This window comes from Maylandia zebra, linkage group LG3 (assembly GCF_041146795.1).
Source record: "Maylandia zebra isolate NMK-2024a linkage group LG3, Mzebra_GT3a, whole genome shotgun sequence".
Lineage (NCBI taxonomy): Eukaryota > Metazoa > Chordata > Actinopteri > Cichliformes > Cichlidae > Maylandia > Maylandia zebra.
In genome coordinates, this window is record NC_135169.1 from 60,395,509 (window position 1) to 60,413,514 (window position 18,006).

Genomic DNA, 18,006 nt, shown 5'->3' on the forward strand with positions numbered 1-18,006 from the left:
TTTGACCAATCACAGTGAGTGCAGGGTCCTTACATGAATTTGAAACTGAGCTTGGAGGAGATATTAAGTCAATATTTTATATGATACCTCTTATCTCGACATTATATTGTCACTTTTCTGGGTTATATCAACCACGGACATTATAATTCTACTTTAGTCCAGAACGCCGTGTTGGCTAATACCTCTGATATCAGCTGATCCTAGTGCAAACAGATCTTATGATGATAAACAGTGAAGTATGAGACATCTAGCTGAATGTTAGTTTTTCAGTGTTAGATACTAAAATGTTTCTGTGTTTAGTCTTGCATCCACAAAGACACACAAAGACATCGCAGACACAAAGAGTAGTATAGAAACAGGAAAGTTCACGAGGAAATGTGACAGCTTTAAAGAATGAAGTCATGTTTCAGTCGTACCAAGTCCTCCACCGGTGGGTGGCATCACTTCCATCTCACAGTTTGTGCCTTCAAAGCCTTCTGCACACAGACAGGTGTACGTGTTGTTGCCTGAGTCCTGACATGTGCCTTCGTTCAAACAGGGGTAATTGAGGCAGGGACTTGCTGCAAGAAGACAAAAATAGGTGTTGTTGTTGACAGTTTAATTTAGTTCATTTCTCAGTTAATTTGTAAGATATTTTATTCACAACAGGAAACACATAATCACGGAATTAAACTGAGAATCTATAAAGTTTTAGGAAAAAACGAGGTAATTGTGAAAAAACATCAGTTTTTTAACAGCTGTCCATAAACAGCTGTGAACTGGGACCAGTTAGTGGAGTGAATGTTGTCCCATTCCTGTTTACTGTGGGATTAGAGATGCTCCATGGTCCTGGATTTTCTTTGTTGTATTTTTGCTTTTATGTTATCAGCCTGGACTGCACACAGACCAGTTCAGCACCCAGACTCTCCCACACAGCCCTGCTGTATGATTGTATGATTCAAAATACACAGTGCTCAAACACTTGCATGAACACGTACCTTTGTAGCAGTCACGTTTGAAGTTGTAGATGGTGCACACGTAAGCGTCCTGGCAGGTCTTCGGCTCACACACAGCACCGGTACTGCTACACTCACAAGACTGAGAGCAGTCCTCGGTCACAAACTTCTCTTTGAGCTGCAGGATGGAGAGATATGAGCGCACATCGTCACGTGGTCACATAGATACACAGTCACTCGTGTAACTGAAGGCCACTTACAGGGTAGTATCTGTTTAGGAAGGTGCAGCCACACTGTGCATATGGCACACAAGTCCCCTCACTCATAACAAAGCCGGCGGCACACTGGCAGCCTTCGACACACGAAGTGACTTCACACTCCGAGGGTGCTGCCAGGTTGGCGCAGGAGGCGGGGCAAGATGACATGCAGGGGGAGTAAGTGCTGTTGGCGGTGCAAGAGAGGACTGGGAAAGAGAAATGTGATGTTATTTACAGCAAACCGTTCGACAGAATGTAATTCTTTGTTTTGCAAATGTGTCTTAGTTCAATGCCTCACGTTTACAGGAGATTTGATAATGTGCAAGAGTATCTATATAAGAAACTATAAAGAAGAAATAAGAAACTGTAAACTATATAAGATGAATACAAACTGCATTACCACATATCTGTCTCAGTGAGGACAGCACATTACAATCTGCGTTTTCTGACAGTTTTGGAATGCAGTTTGTTTGTTTTTTACTTCAAATTATGAATACAAACAAAAACACACAACAGGTGGAGTGAGGAGATGGACTCTGAACTGTTTGTCTTCCCACATGATGTGAATGAAGGGCAGCATTTCTTACCGCAGTCCAGCTGCTGCCTCCACAATCCTAATGTAACTCCAGCCTGTTGACAAGCTGCTGCATATGCTTCATAACTGGCACAGCGCATAGCTTCACTGCCTCCCTCAGCACACAGGTCAAACAGACAGTCACTGAAAGGACAAACATGAGCACAAGCAAAAAGCTCACACATGCACGTTGGTTCATACAGCTGCTGTCATGTGTTATATTGAATATGTCTTGATGCACGCTCAATCATCCAGGTACGTAAATCCCAAAAGGCTGATTCTGTTCATCTAGACGTTGCGTTTTTCAGATGAATTATATCGATTATGCTCAAGTTAACATTGTACTGAAATGTGTCCAGAAGACAGCTTCATACATATCCCCACTTAAGTGCAGACTACTTACTCCTGGTAGATTTGGGGTGACACGGTGGCGTGGCAGGCAGCAAATGGCCCACTGGAATCAGACAGCGCCCCACACTTCGTCGGGCTGTTGTAGTCGCTGAGCTGTGACTGAGAGCAGTCTGACACCTCGAACCCTGAGTCTGGATCAGTCTCTGCTTCTTGTCTGGAGACAGAGAAACTGTTGTGTAACAGCCGTGTGTAACATGAAGTTTAGTTTCCACAAAAACTGTAACATGAAACGAGCCTATTCCGTTTGAAGATTTTCTTTTATCAAGCACTTAACAGGCAGACAGACTTGGGCCAAGCTCTGCTAATTATTGTCGGGCAGCAATAATTATCTTTATTTTATAACATAAGGCAGTTTTCTTTAACAACAATATTCTCTGTTAAATAGTGACAGAAATCTGTAGAAGCAGTGAGCCTGGTTGTAATCGTACCTCAGTGCACGGATAGGACGGTCCAAGATCCTAAGTCTGTTGGCAGGTCGATCATTGACCTTCCAACTATCTCCAAATTCTTTAAGATCCCTGACTAATGTCCCATCTGGCTTCATGTATTCATTTCTGGTGATGCCATCATAGTTCCCACACAGTCCTCTAACAGAATTCTTATAGGTACCAGGAAGTATGATTTCTGATACACAAACAGAGAGACATAAGAGGAACGTGAACAGATTTGTACAAAAGCCTAAGACGTTCTCAGACAGAACTGTCTTCTTCTTTTACCTCCTCGACTGTTGCCATCAAAGCGTACAGTGAGTCCAAAGTCAGTGGTGAGCTGGATCTGCCTGGAGTTCCTTGTGATGGTCAAACCATCAACTGGTGTGAGAGGAGGTGTTACATACTCCCCGTTGACCTACAGGAGATCAGGTAGGATTGCGTTACATCATTTTTACCATTAGAAATGCATGAAAACCTGCTCTTTTTTAACAAAGTGTCAGCTGACCAGGACAGTCTTCTTCTGCAGGAATTTAACATTGACACCGTAAACATTGATGTCCATCTCCTCCAGGAACGACACCCTCTTGTTCATTCCACGTCTAACGTTCTTTCCTCTCACCACCAGGGGCGTCAGGGAGCTCGACAGGTTGTGACCCAGAGCAAGTTCATAGGTGTCGACACCTTGGAAGTGATGCTTGAAGCCATCGAATGTTAGGTAGTGAGGATCCCCACAGATGCTGCACTGATTGAACTCTAACGATGGTGGGAAATGGGAGGATTCATGGTCAAAAACCACAGTCATTTTTGTTACTTTGCTTGTTTATTAAGGTTTGAAGTCTCTCAAACTCACCGGTGGGTCTGCAGTAGCGGTTTCCATTCTTGTCCAGGTCACACAGTGAATTCGAATTACAGCTGTGGTCCTCACATCTGACTTCACCACCAGGGTTACAGGTACACGACTCAGTGCATTTATCTGTTAGCCACAAATCTCCTACCTGTGGGCGCACACACAGACATGCATGGGACTGGTTATACCTGGACTTAGAATAAAGGGTTTTCAATATGCTAATATTAAATCCTCATAGCCTCTGTGTACTTTTGAGCTCAGGATTTTCTATTATGGAACATCCCACTGAGTCCATCATCTAGCAACAGTACGGGCAGTACTGTACTCACATCATGGTACTCCCTGTTTGAGTCCAGACAGCCACACTGGTCCAGAGTAACACACTTGCCGTCACTGAGGACGTAACCAGCATTGCACTGGCAGCCCTCGAGACAAGTAGTTGGAGGCAGATGGCAGAAGACAGGGAAGAGGTCAGAGCACGTGGGAGGGCAGGGGGCTGTGCAGTCTGAGTAGTGGCTGTTAGGAAGACAGGGCAGGGCTGCAGAGAGGGACGAGAATGAGGTAAGACAAACAATAAATTCAAATCTTTATGTGAATCTTTGTTACTGTAACTCACGGCAAAAGCTGCTGTTTCTCCAGCTGATGGTGACACCGGCACTCTGACAGGCCTGAGCATATGCCTCCACGTTGTCACAGAGCGTAGTCTGCATGCCGTCATACTCGCACATGTCATAGACGCAGTTAGCCAGGAAAGCCTCAGGGGGCACTAGAGCGTGGCACGGCTTGAAGTTATTGGAGAGAATGACCCCACCACACTGAGCCTCATACAGCATCTCTTCTTCTTTGCTACACTTTGGGTGGATGTCTGGACGGGTGTCTGGCTGACAACTGAACAGAAGAACATTTGGATCAGGGTGTAATTTCGCCAACATGGACAGCATACATTTGATTCATTAGAGTAACCACTATCTGGAACCAGGGGTGTTTTGCGTGTTTGGTGAATCTGGAGACCACTACTATCTTTAAGTCTGACGTCCAAACTCCGCTGCAGGTCCCAAAGTCAAACGATCACTGCAGCATCACTGAGAGTTAAAAACTGTCTAAATTCTTTCATCTTTAATAAAATGATCAGCGTTGCTGCTTTACCAGGTGGAACAATTAAGTTTAATGTCCAGGAATCCATGGAAACCGAATTTATGAAATGTAATGGAGTTAGAAGTTAGCAAGCAGTTAGCTCGCTAGTTTCCATCTATATGTAATATAGCATGTTTGAATGAGGGATTTCCAAAATGTACAGCTCTGCTATCATTTCCAGCATAAATGAAGACAGAAAACTAAACAGCAGTGGCGTTTGTAGGCTAGCTGGTATATAATCATGTGCTACATGTTTATATATCGCTTTTTCCACTCGATAAAAGTTAACATGAGGGTTCCAGATGGTTAGGGAAAAATGCAATCGCATGGCAGGATGCTGTAAACGGACCAAACTTCAGTCAGGAGAACAACTGAGATAATCCATCCACAATACGAGGTTAGTCATTAATGTACTGCTGCATGGGCTGGGCTGTAGTTACATGTAAGGTTTTAAAAACTGAGCTTTAAAATGAACAGTGGTAAAAAAACAGAAAAGAAAAACAAGAGAAGCCGACTGTTTTTAGGGGCTTGTTCAGATTAAATAGAACAAGATACAAAGCATTAAAACATGTTAAAAACACAACAGCCTTATTAAACGCAGAGTAGTTTGGACCTGGAAGCAGGATTCAACATGTCATCACTTAAAGACCGGATAGAGTTACAACTAATATCCGCATAACAACACTAAAAGTTGTTCACTGGTTGTTACCCACTGACCCAGGATCACTGTCTCCATTTGATTTCCAGCTGTTTCCCAGTTCAATGTCATCCTTGGCTGGTTTCTTGTTGGGCATTAGGTTGTCATCAGAGGGGTTCTGGTTGTAGTTTCCACACATGCCACACACCTGGAGAAGAGGCCAGTGGAACAAGGTTATTGCAATGTTTCTGTAATATACAGCAGAGCAGCTACTACAAGCAGCCATGACTAGCATACACAATTTGTAATTTTTAATTTCCTCATGTGACTTGACATTGAAAGAGTTGTGATGCAGACACTAGAAAACATGGTCTTAATTTCTGATACCTTATCAAAATATTCTCCTGGAACAGTGATCTCAACGTGATGGACTCCGTCAAATTTCACCTGTAGACCAAAGTTTGTGTCCAGCAGACTATAGGCTCCACTGGTTATCACTTTAGCTCCAGCCAAGTCAACGGAAACTGGGGTTTTCACCCGCTGTCCGTTCACCTGAGCACAGAAAAGTGAAATCATGTCAGCTGCTGATTGTTTCAGTATGGCGTAGTTCCTCTATATTTGAATGTCTGTAAAATCATAAACTATGTCACATACCAGAACTCTGCGGCCCTTTTGCAGTTCAATAACAGTGCCAGGGTACAGGGTGACTTTCACAGAGCGAACATATGATGCCTCTGGTTGACCACGTTCCTCATTCTTAGCCACTATGTTGAAAGGAGTGACTTGGGTGGCGTTGCACACCTTTAAAATAGTGTATATTTTGTTTTCAAAGACAAAACAGCACCACAGGAATATCTGTTGTGTACAAAGTAAGTTAAACTCCTCCCATACCTCCACCAGAGTATATGTGCAAGTTCCCATGAACGTATGCATCACACCATCAAAAGTGTAGTAGTGCGGATCTCCAGCTACATGACACACTCCTTTACCTGAGGTCGGATATGAGACTCGGTAAAAGGGCAAAAACATACACTGACACAGCTTTAGGTGACGTGAACATGTAATTATCCAGCCCTTCGTTCAGTTTACCTGTAGAATGACAGCCTAGTACTCCTTCCACCACTTTGCACTCCTGTGCAGGGCTGCACTGCCAAGACTCACAGCTGATGTTGTTGTTTCCAGCACACTTGCATTGCTCTGAGCAGTCAGCCTTTGTGAACCAAGTGTCTCCAACCTAAACATATACCAAAAAAGTTTAATGCACCCTTACATAAAACACATTTTCTTGCAAAAAGGAAAATCTCCCACTGCACACCCACCGGCCTGTATTTCCCATCACCATCAGTGCATCCACACTGGCTGATTGGGACACATTTGTCTCCGCTGAGGATGAGGCCAGTGTCACAGATGCAGCCCTCCACACAGGGAAGATCGCAAGAGCCGCCGTGTCCTGCAGGGTTCTGACAGCTCGGCTGAGGACATGCAGGGCCGCATGAGGTGTAATGACTGCCTGGGGGGCACTTCAGAGCTGGAGGGAGTCAAGCAATTTTTAGGGTTGTTTGTAAAAATGCACAACAGTTGTTACATATCTATAAACAAAAAGAAGGTTGTATTTGTCTACAGGAAACATGTTACAGCAAAACTCATAAAGTTTGTGTACATCATTTCTTTTTGAACCATTGTTGGCCCCTAACTCAGAAGAGGGACAGTTTTGGTGCTCGCAGTGGAATTATCTAAACGTTGTGAGAGATGTAACCTAGTGAAAGTGAAACAAATGAGAGTATATAGTTTAAACTGCACTATTTTCACCGGGATATTTTTCTGAAAAAACAAACAAATATTGGTAAATTTTCTTGAAATCTGGGAGGGTCTGGAATGTCCACTATATGTTTCTGTGGACCAATAAACCTTTGTGTTTCCCATAAAGCAGCATATAAGCATTATTCCTTAGCACCTAAAAATCAAGCGTATGTAACCTCTGTTAGACAGCAGACACTGCAGTTTTAAATGGAAATATAAACTACGTACTATAATGTAACTAGTAGTAAAGAAAGTGGAAGATGACCTGGGTGTATTGGACAAATCATGGGGATTTTCTTACTTTATACTCAACTTTTTATATTTAAACTGATCATTTTGTCACGCTCAAAATGAAGGCACTGATTTCTCAGGGAAACATCTAATATTGTTATTATTACTTTAGTAATACGTTTGGTAGCAATGGAAAAAGTATTACTTAAGATCCTATTTTTTCTCTATACACACACAAAGAAAAACAGGACTCACGACAGAAGGTGTTCGTCCTCCATTCGATGGGGACTCCTGCAGCAGCACACATGTCGGCGTAGGTCTCTATGGCCTGGCACAGAGCCACGGTCTCACCTCCAGTGGCACACATGTCGAATACACAACTCTCAAAGTATGGCTCAGGGGATACAACAGCGTGGCAGGGCTTAAAGATTCCTGAGGTTAAGATCAAAGATAGAACAAAGTGTAGTTGAAGCGACTGCTTGGGGATGATTTTCACCACATTGTCTAGCCTAACAGTGATATATATCAGAGAGGCCAGCCCAAAAGTTTTAAGGTAAATGTAAAGATTGTTTAATATATGTGAGACATATACAAAGTGGGAAAAAGGCATGAAGGGCTTACTTCAGCTAACAGCACATATCTATATTTCACATCACCAAACCAATTGGTTGTTTTACTGCATGTATACATCATATCATTTCCCAAGCATCGCTTCCACAGTTCCTGGCTTGTGCTGAGAGCCATGTTTTGTCTACAAGGGTGCTGAAGTCATCAAATGTCAGTGCTTAATAAGATTAAGTACACACTGTAAACCAGCATATTGTTTCAGTGGAGGAGTTTGTGTGTTCTAGTCACGTGCTTGTGACAATACAAAGCATCATATAAGAATCAGTCTATTTAGTATTTACAGGCATCCAACAGGTACCTGCGGGCCAAATGGAGTGAAAGGCAGTAGATGAAAAAGGAGGAGTTTGGTGAGTCCATTAAAATGGCAAACAATCCTCAATCCTACAGTCAGGTCTTCTGTAATGGAAGCAGAGTCTGTGCACCAACTATAAGGGATCACATTTCTCACCCTCCCTGGGAAAATCAGTGGTAGGCTGCCAGGGGCGGCCTTTCTCACTGATTCTGTTCATAGTTTTTATGTAAGAATATCTCGGCACAGCCAAGTAATGAAGGCTGTCCATTTGGTGGCATCAGGATTCCATCTTTGCCTTTTGCAGATTTTGTTGTTCATCACATGGTGAGCTCCAGCTTTCACTGGAACGTTTCGCAGCTGAGTGTAAAGCGAGAACCTCCAAGTCCAAGACCACGGTTCTCAGCCAGAAAAAGGTGGAGCACTCACTCCAGGTCAGGGATGAGTTCAGGGGTCTTGGGATCTTGTGCATATGTATTATTGTAGGGTCTACCTTTCAATATAAAGTGCCTTGAGGCAACTGTTATTGTGATTTGTGGCTGTACAAATAAAATTTAATTGATTTGACAGACGGATTGGGATAGCATCTGGGTAATCTATGATCCTTCCCTGACCTACGGTTCAGAGCTCTGGGTAGCGACCGAAAAAAATGAGGTTATGTACATAAGCGGCGGAAATGAGCTTCCTTCGAAGGGTGGCTGGGCTCCAAGATAGGGTGAAGAGCTTGGAGTAGAGTGGCAGCTCCTCCACATTCAAAGGAGCCAATTAGGTGGTTCGGGCATTGACTAGGATGCCACCTGGACACATTTGAGTTAAGGTATTCTGTGATTGAAGGAGGCGGGTCAGTTCCAGGACTTGTTGGAGTGAGAGATCGCTGGAAATATAACTTATTAATGTCAGAAGAGCTGACTAGGATGAGGAAAGTCTGGGCTTGTCTCCTTAAACTACTGCCCCCAGGACCATAGATGGATGGATGGATGGATGGATGGATGGATGGATGGATGGGTAGATGATATTAGACTATTAGTTGTAATGATAACATTCTTTTATGTGTGCGTGTGTGTGTGTATCTTAGTGAGAGAGAGAGAGAGCGCGTGCACACACATATGTGTTTTTCATACCGTTGGGATCAGTGATCATGCCACAGCTGGTAGGCTTCGTGGCCTCTTCCTCCACCTTTACATCACAATCTTCTTCTTCTGTACCATCAGTACAGCTGAGAGGAAATGGGAGAATTCATTGCAATGGAGTCAACATGTTTGTGTTTGGTAATTCTAAGGCTAAGATTAGCAGGAGACTGGTGACATGTACAGGACAATTTCTGGGAAGAACTTGAAAAGTTTAATAGCGATATTTAATGCAGACGTAGCAGTCAAAGCCGAATGACAATGAAATAAAAGGAACTTAGGAATAAAGTAGGATCAACAATTTTTGTATTGACATAATGATGAAGAAATGAAAATCTACAAATAGATAAAATTAAAGGTCTTATATTCTGTTTTCTGTAATGTGACTCACTCGGGGTCTGAGTCAGCAACCTGCCAGCTGTCTCCTAGCTCATTGGTGTTAGCAGCTGGTGTGTTATCTGGTTTCAAGTTGTCATCGTTAGGGTTCCCATTGAAATTTCCTGTGGAGACAACAGATATTCAAAATCACTCTATTTTAATTAGTCAAATCCTGTGTTTTATTCACTTAGTAAGGAACAACAGCAAATAATTGCACTGGCTCTTACCACACATCCCACAGAGTAGGCCATTGTAGGAAGTTGGCAAAGTGACATCAGCATGATGGTTTCCATCAAAACGCACCCTCAGATTAAAAGATGTTTCTAAGACAACAAACTTTCCACTCAAGTAGATCTTAACTCCCCTGATGGAGGTAACAGGTGGAACAACCGCAGTGCCATTGACCTGACAACAGCCAGAGATCACAATATTATTGCCAGAAAAACACAGCTTATTATGTGTACTTGTTCTTTGTTCCTCTACAGTAGACTTTTCCTTTAAATCAACCATCTTTATATACAAATGCAGCAGGGGACAGTTTCCACCTTCTACTGAGAAGAGGCTGAATCTGTTATTAAAACACATGTTAGGAAAACACATTCAGTAAAGAGGCTGCTATAAATATAGCTTTGTTATACTTGCATTCTGTTGATTTAAATTTGGTGGAGAACTAGTTTAATTTTTTAAAAATTGTGTTTTATTTTGACTGCTGCAGATTATAAAAATCTTAAATCTGATTATGAAGAGATTTAAAGAAAATCTTACAAGTGGTTCTTGTTCCAATAGGCCTAGGCTGTACATATTGGCCTTAAAATTATTCAGTTGGTAGTAAATAAAATGGGTAAAAGCACTAAGATAGCAAACAGAGATACTGTTTATTGTATGAGTGACTGGAAGAACCCTCTGCCTACCTGGACCGTGTGTCCCTTGCCAAGGATGACAGTGATACCATTCACATTGATCACCACAGCCCTCACATAGGAAACCTTCTTATTACTTCCTCTGTGCTCATTCTGGGTATGGACCGTGAAATGTGGCAAGCCAGAGGAGACATTGCAGGGTTTGGTCAAGGTGTAGGAGCATGAACCCATGTAATGGTGAGTACGTTTATCAAAGGTTATGTAGTGAGGATCACCAGAAACTGAGCAGATACCATTTCCTGAACAAAGAAGGCAGGGAGTTACTTTATCATTTACCATGATGAGCAAAACAAATGCAGATTTCAGTGGAACTATATAAAATGGATAATGCACTGAGATGTCAGATGTGTTAAATGAAATAATAATCTTTAGATGTATGTGAAGCGGTGTGATTAATATACCCAGAGGGTGGCATTCATATTCTCCATCTTGTAGTTGGCAGCTCTCAGTAGTTGGGTTACAGCTGGTGTTATGACACTGTAGCAGACCTCCACTGTGACACATACACTTTTGTTCACAACCCTCCAAGTACCAGTCATCGCCCACCTGAAAAATGTACACAGAATACAAAAAACAATCAAAATTTTGTCATGTAATTCTCTCTTATACATCACACGAATATAAAGATAAGATAAGATAAGATAACCTTTATTAGTCCCACACGTGGGAAATTTGTGGGAAAGATCAAAAATGATAAATAAATATATAAATATAAATGTATCAAAATGTATATAAATATACATTTGGATGCAAACCAGGGATTCTGTATGCCACTAACTAATTAGGCCAACCTACACTCATTTATTTATTGATTTTGGGCTTGCTAATTGTGGTGGCACCAGTATGTAAATGCTATGACATAAATACAAATTCTATAACACCAGTGTCTTTTAAATTCAGGTAAAATACAGTATAATAAATATAATCTGTGCTTGATAAGTTGAAAGTAAAAATCTTTGTTGTAAAACCAATATTTATGTGCCAACAGTTCTCTGCAGTCTATGCACCCTTAATTTAGTTGAGTTTTAATTTCTTTTGTACTGTAGGGTCTTTGTGTCTCTTGGCGTCTCTCCTGTTGAAGTTATAAAGAGAACTGAAAATGATGTTAGCATGAGCTTAGCACATTTTAAAGGTAAATGGAATATGGTTTTAATTGTTTGGAGGCTGTTTCCACTTACAGGGTGATAGGTTCCACTGGGGTCCACACAACCACAGTCTCTCAGTTCCACACATTTGTCATCACTGAGAATGAAGCCAGGGTTACACTCACAACCCTCCACACACACTTCCTCACAGCCAGGTGGTCCCACCACACCAAGACATGTCTCAGGACATGAATTCACACAAAGGGAGTAGGAGCTATTGGGAGGACAGGTCAGAGCTGTGTGGACAAACACAGGGATGAACAATAATGAGAGGGAACAATGGTGGACAAATAGCAACAGAGAAGGGAGTGGGTAGTACGATGATTCAAAGACAGGGCACCTACGTATCTCATATTGATTTAACTCAGTGTCATAAATGAAAGCAAGGATAATATTAACTGCATTGAATATTTTACATTGGTTTCAGCATTGTGCACTGTATCTTAAACTCTCCTCCCTATACAATTATAAATATGATTATAAGTTCAATTATAATGTTGGTGAGCAGGATGTAATATATCGTGGTTATATTTACAGGTGGAGACAACTTCCAAATGGAGAAGCTATGGCATGCACCCCATTTAAAAGGGAAAATGCTGAAGGCTCATTTTTCCAAAATGAAAAGGTATTATTCAAGTCTTTATTCATTTATGCTTCAGAATGGGGATTATCAAGCCAATGGGTGATGTCACTGTGACTATGTTTTATATATCATATATCTTTTAGATATATTTGGTATATCTCAGATTCAAACTTACGGCAGAAGTCTGGAGTTCTCCATTGGTAGACTTTGGCTCCAGCACTATGACATGCGTCAGTGTAGGCCTGGAGCTGATCACACAGCACATGCTGCTGGCCGTTGAACTGACACATGTCATACACACAGCTTTGGAAGAATGGAGTGGGATTAACTACACTGATGCACTCCCTGTAACAGAGAAAAGCACTCACTTAGCTTAGGTAGGAAAAGGCAGAGGCTCATATATACTGAAAATCTGAGTTCAAACAAACAAACAAGCTACATTTGGTGGTGAAACAGTCAACAATTGTTGCATAAGTTTAGCAACAATTCACTAGCTGGGGCCATTGAATAAAGGTGAATGGCTTAAACATGAATTGAACTGCGGTTTGGGGAAGGTCTCGCTGGGGACTGGCGGTGGCTCCTGGGCTGGCAGATCCCCATGTACTAATGAGAAGTGAAACAGTGAAAGAATTGAAATTGAAAAAGGGGAGGGAGGGTTGGGAATAAATGGAAGAACAAACAGCTAGTAGAACTGGGGGATTATATATAGATAAGAACAGGAAGGGAAGTGTTTGGATACTTTATCTCTAACTCACTAACTGAGTCCACATTGTCATTTTACATTTTACAGTGTTCCTATTAGAAAAAGGTGAATGGCTTAAACATGAGTTGAACTGAGCTTTAGGGAAGGGCGCAAAGGGGACTGGTGCCTCCCGGGCTGGCAGATCCCCAAAGAAGACATCCCCTAGAAGCAGCAATAATTGTGCATTGTGAAGGTGAAAGACCTCTGCAGTAATAATTCAATTTTTCAATTCAATTTATTTATACAGCCCCAAATCACAACAACAATCGCCTCAAGGCGCTTTATATGTAAGGTAGACCCTGCAGTAATACCTACAGAAACAACCCAACAATCATATGACTCCCTATGAGCAAGCACTTTGGCGACAGTGGGAAGGAACAACTCCTTTTAACAGGAAGAAACCTCTGGCAAAACCATTCCCATGGAAGGACAGCCATCTGCCGCTACAGGTTGAGGTGGAAGAAGGAAAGCAGGACAAAAGAGAAGCGCAGAGAGAAGGTGGTCAAGGATTCCAGAGAGTGGAGTGGTTGAGTTCGGAAAATTATGAAGGAATGGTGGGAGAAGACCACAAAGCAGATTTCAGAAAACGAAAGACCTTAATAGCTGAATGAGGAGAGTGGCAACGTGGCTCGACTGGTGTGGAGGCTGGATGGATGCATGTCTGTATTTTAAGACATCAGGCAATGGCTTGACGGCTCGTAAAAGCTTTTACTGCTGTGTTTGAAAATGATCGATATGGAGACAGAGACTGGCAATACGGTGTCAGGAATGTGCTTTGTTACATTTTGTGAAAGATAGATAAATGCATGGACCCTGGCATCCAAGTTATTGGGGAAAGAGGGAAGAGAAACTGGCTTCGAGGTGCCAAAAAGCACGCTGCTGCATTTTGCTCAGGAGAGATAGAGGGAAGAAAAGCTTGCTACTGCAAATGAAGGAAAAGAACTGGCATCCCGGTACCTGATGTATGCAGCCGAATTTGAAAAAGAAGGACAGAGAAATAGAACCTGGAATACCATTGCAAAAAGTATTCACTTTTTGCAATGGTATTCCATGGTTTTGTAAAGGAGGAAAAGAGAAAGAAAACATGGCATCCCAGTGCTAAAAGCATGTTGCTGGATTTGTAAAGGAGGAAAAGAGAAAGAAAACATGGCATCCCAGCGCTAAAAGCCTGCTGCTGCATTTGTAAAGGAGGAACAGAGAAAGGAACCAGGAATCCCGGGCCCAAAAGCTTGCTGGTATATTTGCAAAGGAGGGACAGAGAAAGAGAACCTGGCATTCCAGTGCCAAAAAACATGCTGCTGTATTTTTGTGAAAAGGGGAGGGACGGAAGAGGAACTGGCAACCCGGTGCTAAAAGCGTGCTACTGCATTTGTGAACGAGGGATAGATAAAGAAAGCCTGACATCCTAGTGCCAAGAAGCATGCTGCTGCATTGTGCGAGGGAGGGACAGAGGGGAAGGGAAACTGGAATCTCCTGGGTAGAAAACCTTGTTGATGCATTTGCAAATGAGGAATAATAACTTGGCATCCTGGTGCCAAAAGCTCACTGTTGTATTTGCAAAGGAGGGTTATAGAAAGAACCTGGTATCCCAGGTTTTTTGCAACGATAGATAGAGATAAACTGGCAAGTCATTGGTAAAAACTTGCTGCTGCGTTTGAGAATGAGGGACAAAGAACAAAACTGGCATCCCAGTGCCAGAAGGGTTCATTACAGCATTACAGTAATAGTATTGAAAATATTTATTCATATTTTACAGGTCAGTTGGGTGATTACCAGGCATGCTGCCATCTATTTCATGATTTTATAAGGTCAGGAAAAAAACGTTGTAAAATCCCAGGAATCCCATCAGTTTAACCAAGTCGATAACCAAAAGTGGAGGGGTTGTGAATTCTTACCGGAAGGGTCCAGTAGGGTCTGTAATTTTACCACATTTCTCTGGTTTTACAACTTCAGCTTCCAAGTTGGGGTCACAGTCTGGATCAGGCTTTGTTCCTGGGGTACATCTGGTCAACACAAATACAAAACACAGTTACATCCTCTTCAGTTTGTCAGAAAGAGTCCAACAGTAAGGTAACAAAAGACATAACCAGAAGAAATCCAAAAGACAGAAAGATAGATATGTTGGAACTCACGAGTCATCTTCATCGTCTTTGGTCTGCCAGCTGTTCCCAAAGTCATTACTATTTCCTGCCACAGTGCCATCTGGTTTAGTGAAGTCATTGTCTGGGTTCCCATCATAGTCACCACAAAGGCCACACATTTGGTCATAGTAGGAGCTGGTAGAACAAAGTCAAGGCAGGATATGTAGGATTAAAATAAGACAAGCTTAAGAATATTTGCAATGTTTAATAAGGTGTTGCTTGGCCTTTTATTGTAATTCTAGAAACAAATGAAGAGAATGCAAAAATCCCTGATACAATAAACCAGGGCATCGTTAGTATATATTAAAAGTTGCATAAGTCCACAATATGCACACAAATGGACTGCTATGCTTTTTTAAAAGTTCTCACAACATACATAAAACAACTGGTGACGTTCAGCAGTTTAGATCGTTATCTATCAAAATTTCTTCAGATCGTTAGGTTATGGTTGCATCAGAGGAAAGTGGTCATCAAAACAATAATGATAGAGCAATGGAGACAGTGGTCAGGTGTATTGTATGAATGTGTGAAGCAAATAAAAAGAAGTTCTACAATATCAAAATAGTTCAAACCAATATTTATACTAACCTGGGAACTGAGATCTGGGCATAATGGTTTCCATCCCAACGCACTCTCAGGCCAAAGGATGTTTGAAGCGTGATGAACTGACCAGCAAGACTAATAGACATGAGAGGAGAGGGGGAGTGGGGCAGAGCCACCCGTACTCCGTTCACCTGATTCAGTGATGAAGAAAAAGATGTTAAGAATATAAGAATATAAAGATGTTAAACAGACTGTGTAAACGTCTAATTGGTGGACAGGTCAGGGAGTATAAAAGTACAAAGAGTGTGCAATGTGCAGTATATCAGGCAAAAACAGACTTTGTATAGTTTTAACAAGCAAGAAAGACATTGCTTTATGCCTATCACACTGTGTTATCTTTGGCATAGATTCAACTGACAAAATGGGAAAAATCTGTTTGTTTTTTTTTACATGCTGTTAGCAACAAAGTAACTAAAGATATAATTTGAGTTCTTTGCTAAAATGTCAGTTATGTGTAGACATAAGACATACATGGTGATGATACAAATACTGTGTGGGATGTCTGCTGGCACACATTTTACTTAAAGATGGGAAATATAAGAGATAGTAATTCATTCACATACTGACCAGTGTTCTACTGCTCTTCATCAGGGTCACAGTAATTCCATCCACTGTCACATATAGCTTCCTCAGGTATGACACTCCTGCAACTCCTCTCTCTTCATTCTTTGCCTCCACAGAGAACCAAGGGCCTGCACAGGGAAGACCACGACAATCAGGAATATTGTGTGTTTATATTAAAGGTGAACATTGGCATTAACATACAAACCACCACTGACATTCAGTGTCTTCTCTTTGCAGCAAACGTGAATGAAAACAATATATGTCATGCTTTGCGATGAAAATAATAAATGAGTAAATTTAGCTCATTTAAACTTTCATTTGTGCGTGTGGTGTGGCAAGACTAGAACAGGTGCAATGAAACCCAAACATCTTAATGAATAAATGTCTCAAAATAGTGTGTACCTGTGCTGTTCCTACAGCTTCTGGCCAGTGTGTAAGTACAGGTTCCCATGAAGCTGTAGTACTTCTTGTCAAAGGTGTTGTAGTGTGGATCCCCAGAAACTACACAATCCTGAAAGCCTGAGAGAGGGAAAAACATCAGGAACATCAGACTGAAACACAGATGAAGCCACTGTAGAACAATTACCTAATAACAGTGCAGTTCACTGCTGCTTTGGACTTATACTGGCATTAAAATAGATGCAAGGAATATATCATTTCCTGACTAGACAAAAATTTTCTGCAACTCTGTGATTTTGCATTATAAAGAAATGCATGTAACAAGTGTTGTTATAGACAAACTGTACAGAAGAGAGCAAAAGAAACATAACAGCAGCACACATATAAATATTTCACTGTTATTGAAAGTAAAAGACGCCTGTGGGTTGTGCTTCTCTATCTTCCATTACTCAATCTAATTATGTATATTAGAGCAGGGATAGAAAATGCTCGTTTGAGAACTTTGACAAAGTCTACAGCATCACATCAAACACAGTTGCAAAACTTTTCAGGTTGGCAGTCCAACCCATGAGATCTGGAAACCTACTTAGAATATAATGGCTACAGCTTTGCTGTGTTTTTTTAGGTGTGAACATTACAAACATACTCGTAGGATAGCAGCCCAGCTCTCCATCCTGAAGTTTACATTCATGCATTGGGGGGCATTCAGAGGCTTCACAGGTAATTCCAGCTGCACCACACCAACATTTTCGCTTGCAGTCTTCCTCAAAAAACTCCTCTCCAGGCTGACAAACAGACAACAAAATTGACAATTAAGCATAGCAGGCACAGATGATTCTTTGTAGATCCTTTTATGCATGTATGTATGAAAATGTTGTTTTAGAGAGGACATAAAGAGACTGCAAGTGACCTGACTTGAAATACAAAGGACCAAATGATTCACTGCCGGCCTATCAGACCCACTTCACCATACCTCATAATACTGGCCGTTCGTGTGGTTGCAGCCACACATGTTCTCCTTAACGCACTTGCCAGCACTCAGGACATAGCTGGGATCACACACACAGGACTCAGAGCAGGGACCAGAGCAGGAGGGGGGTTTTCCAAAGCATGTTTCCTGACAAGGATCTGCACAAGGTTCGTAGTGGCTGTTTGGGGGACAGCTCAGTGCTAAGCAGACCACAAGAGGTTGAAGTTAGTGATAGGAAACAAAAGTATGTGCTGGTTAAAA

The 18,006-nt window shown here is 41.8% G+C and overlaps 1 protein-coding gene across 1 annotated transcript in view; it reads right to left on the reverse strand.

The window, feature by feature from the left end:
• The window catches only part of LOC112433318 (IgGFc-binding protein-like), a 72,482-nt gene that overhangs the window by 2,596 nt on the left and 51,880 nt on the right, over window positions 1–18,006 (reverse strand). Inside the window, exons 67-98 of the mRNA XM_076882276.1 lie at window positions 17,749–17,945; window positions 17,422–17,560; window positions 16,779–16,895; window positions 16,380–16,504; window positions 15,798–15,943; window positions 15,201–15,344; window positions 14,964–15,071; window positions 12,502–12,671; window positions 11,777–11,979; window positions 11,000–11,144; window positions 10,590–10,837; window positions 9,906–10,083; window positions 9,692–9,800; window positions 9,295–9,389; window positions 7,513–7,689; window positions 6,546–6,754; window positions 6,316–6,460; window positions 6,118–6,215; window positions 5,881–6,027; window positions 5,614–5,778; window positions 5,307–5,434; window positions 4,072–4,343; window positions 3,785–3,993; window positions 3,459–3,603; window positions 3,114–3,361; window positions 2,894–3,023; window positions 2,606–2,801; window positions 2,170–2,331; window positions 1,780–1,910; window positions 1,196–1,398; window positions 978–1,113; window positions 417–560 (exon numbers count right to left, since the gene is read on the reverse strand). Coding sequence (XP_076738391.1) covers window positions 417–560; window positions 978–1,113; window positions 1,196–1,398; window positions 1,780–1,910; window positions 2,170–2,331; window positions 2,606–2,801; window positions 2,894–3,023; window positions 3,114–3,361; window positions 3,459–3,603; window positions 3,785–3,993; window positions 4,072–4,343; window positions 5,307–5,434; window positions 5,614–5,778; window positions 5,881–6,027; window positions 6,118–6,215; window positions 6,316–6,460; window positions 6,546–6,754; window positions 7,513–7,689; window positions 9,295–9,389; window positions 9,692–9,800; window positions 9,906–10,083; window positions 10,590–10,837; window positions 11,000–11,144; window positions 11,777–11,979; window positions 12,502–12,671; window positions 14,964–15,071; window positions 15,201–15,344; window positions 15,798–15,943; window positions 16,380–16,504; window positions 16,779–16,895; window positions 17,422–17,560; window positions 17,749–17,945 — 5,169 coding nt within the window. The remainder of the gene's footprint in view (window positions 1–416; window positions 561–977; window positions 1,114–1,195; window positions 1,399–1,779; window positions 1,911–2,169; window positions 2,332–2,605; window positions 2,802–2,893; window positions 3,024–3,113; window positions 3,362–3,458; window positions 3,604–3,784; window positions 3,994–4,071; window positions 4,344–5,306; window positions 5,435–5,613; window positions 5,779–5,880; window positions 6,028–6,117; window positions 6,216–6,315; window positions 6,461–6,545; window positions 6,755–7,512; window positions 7,690–9,294; window positions 9,390–9,691; window positions 9,801–9,905; window positions 10,084–10,589; window positions 10,838–10,999; window positions 11,145–11,776; window positions 11,980–12,501; window positions 12,672–14,963; window positions 15,072–15,200; window positions 15,345–15,797; window positions 15,944–16,379; window positions 16,505–16,778; window positions 16,896–17,421; window positions 17,561–17,748; window positions 17,946–18,006) is intronic.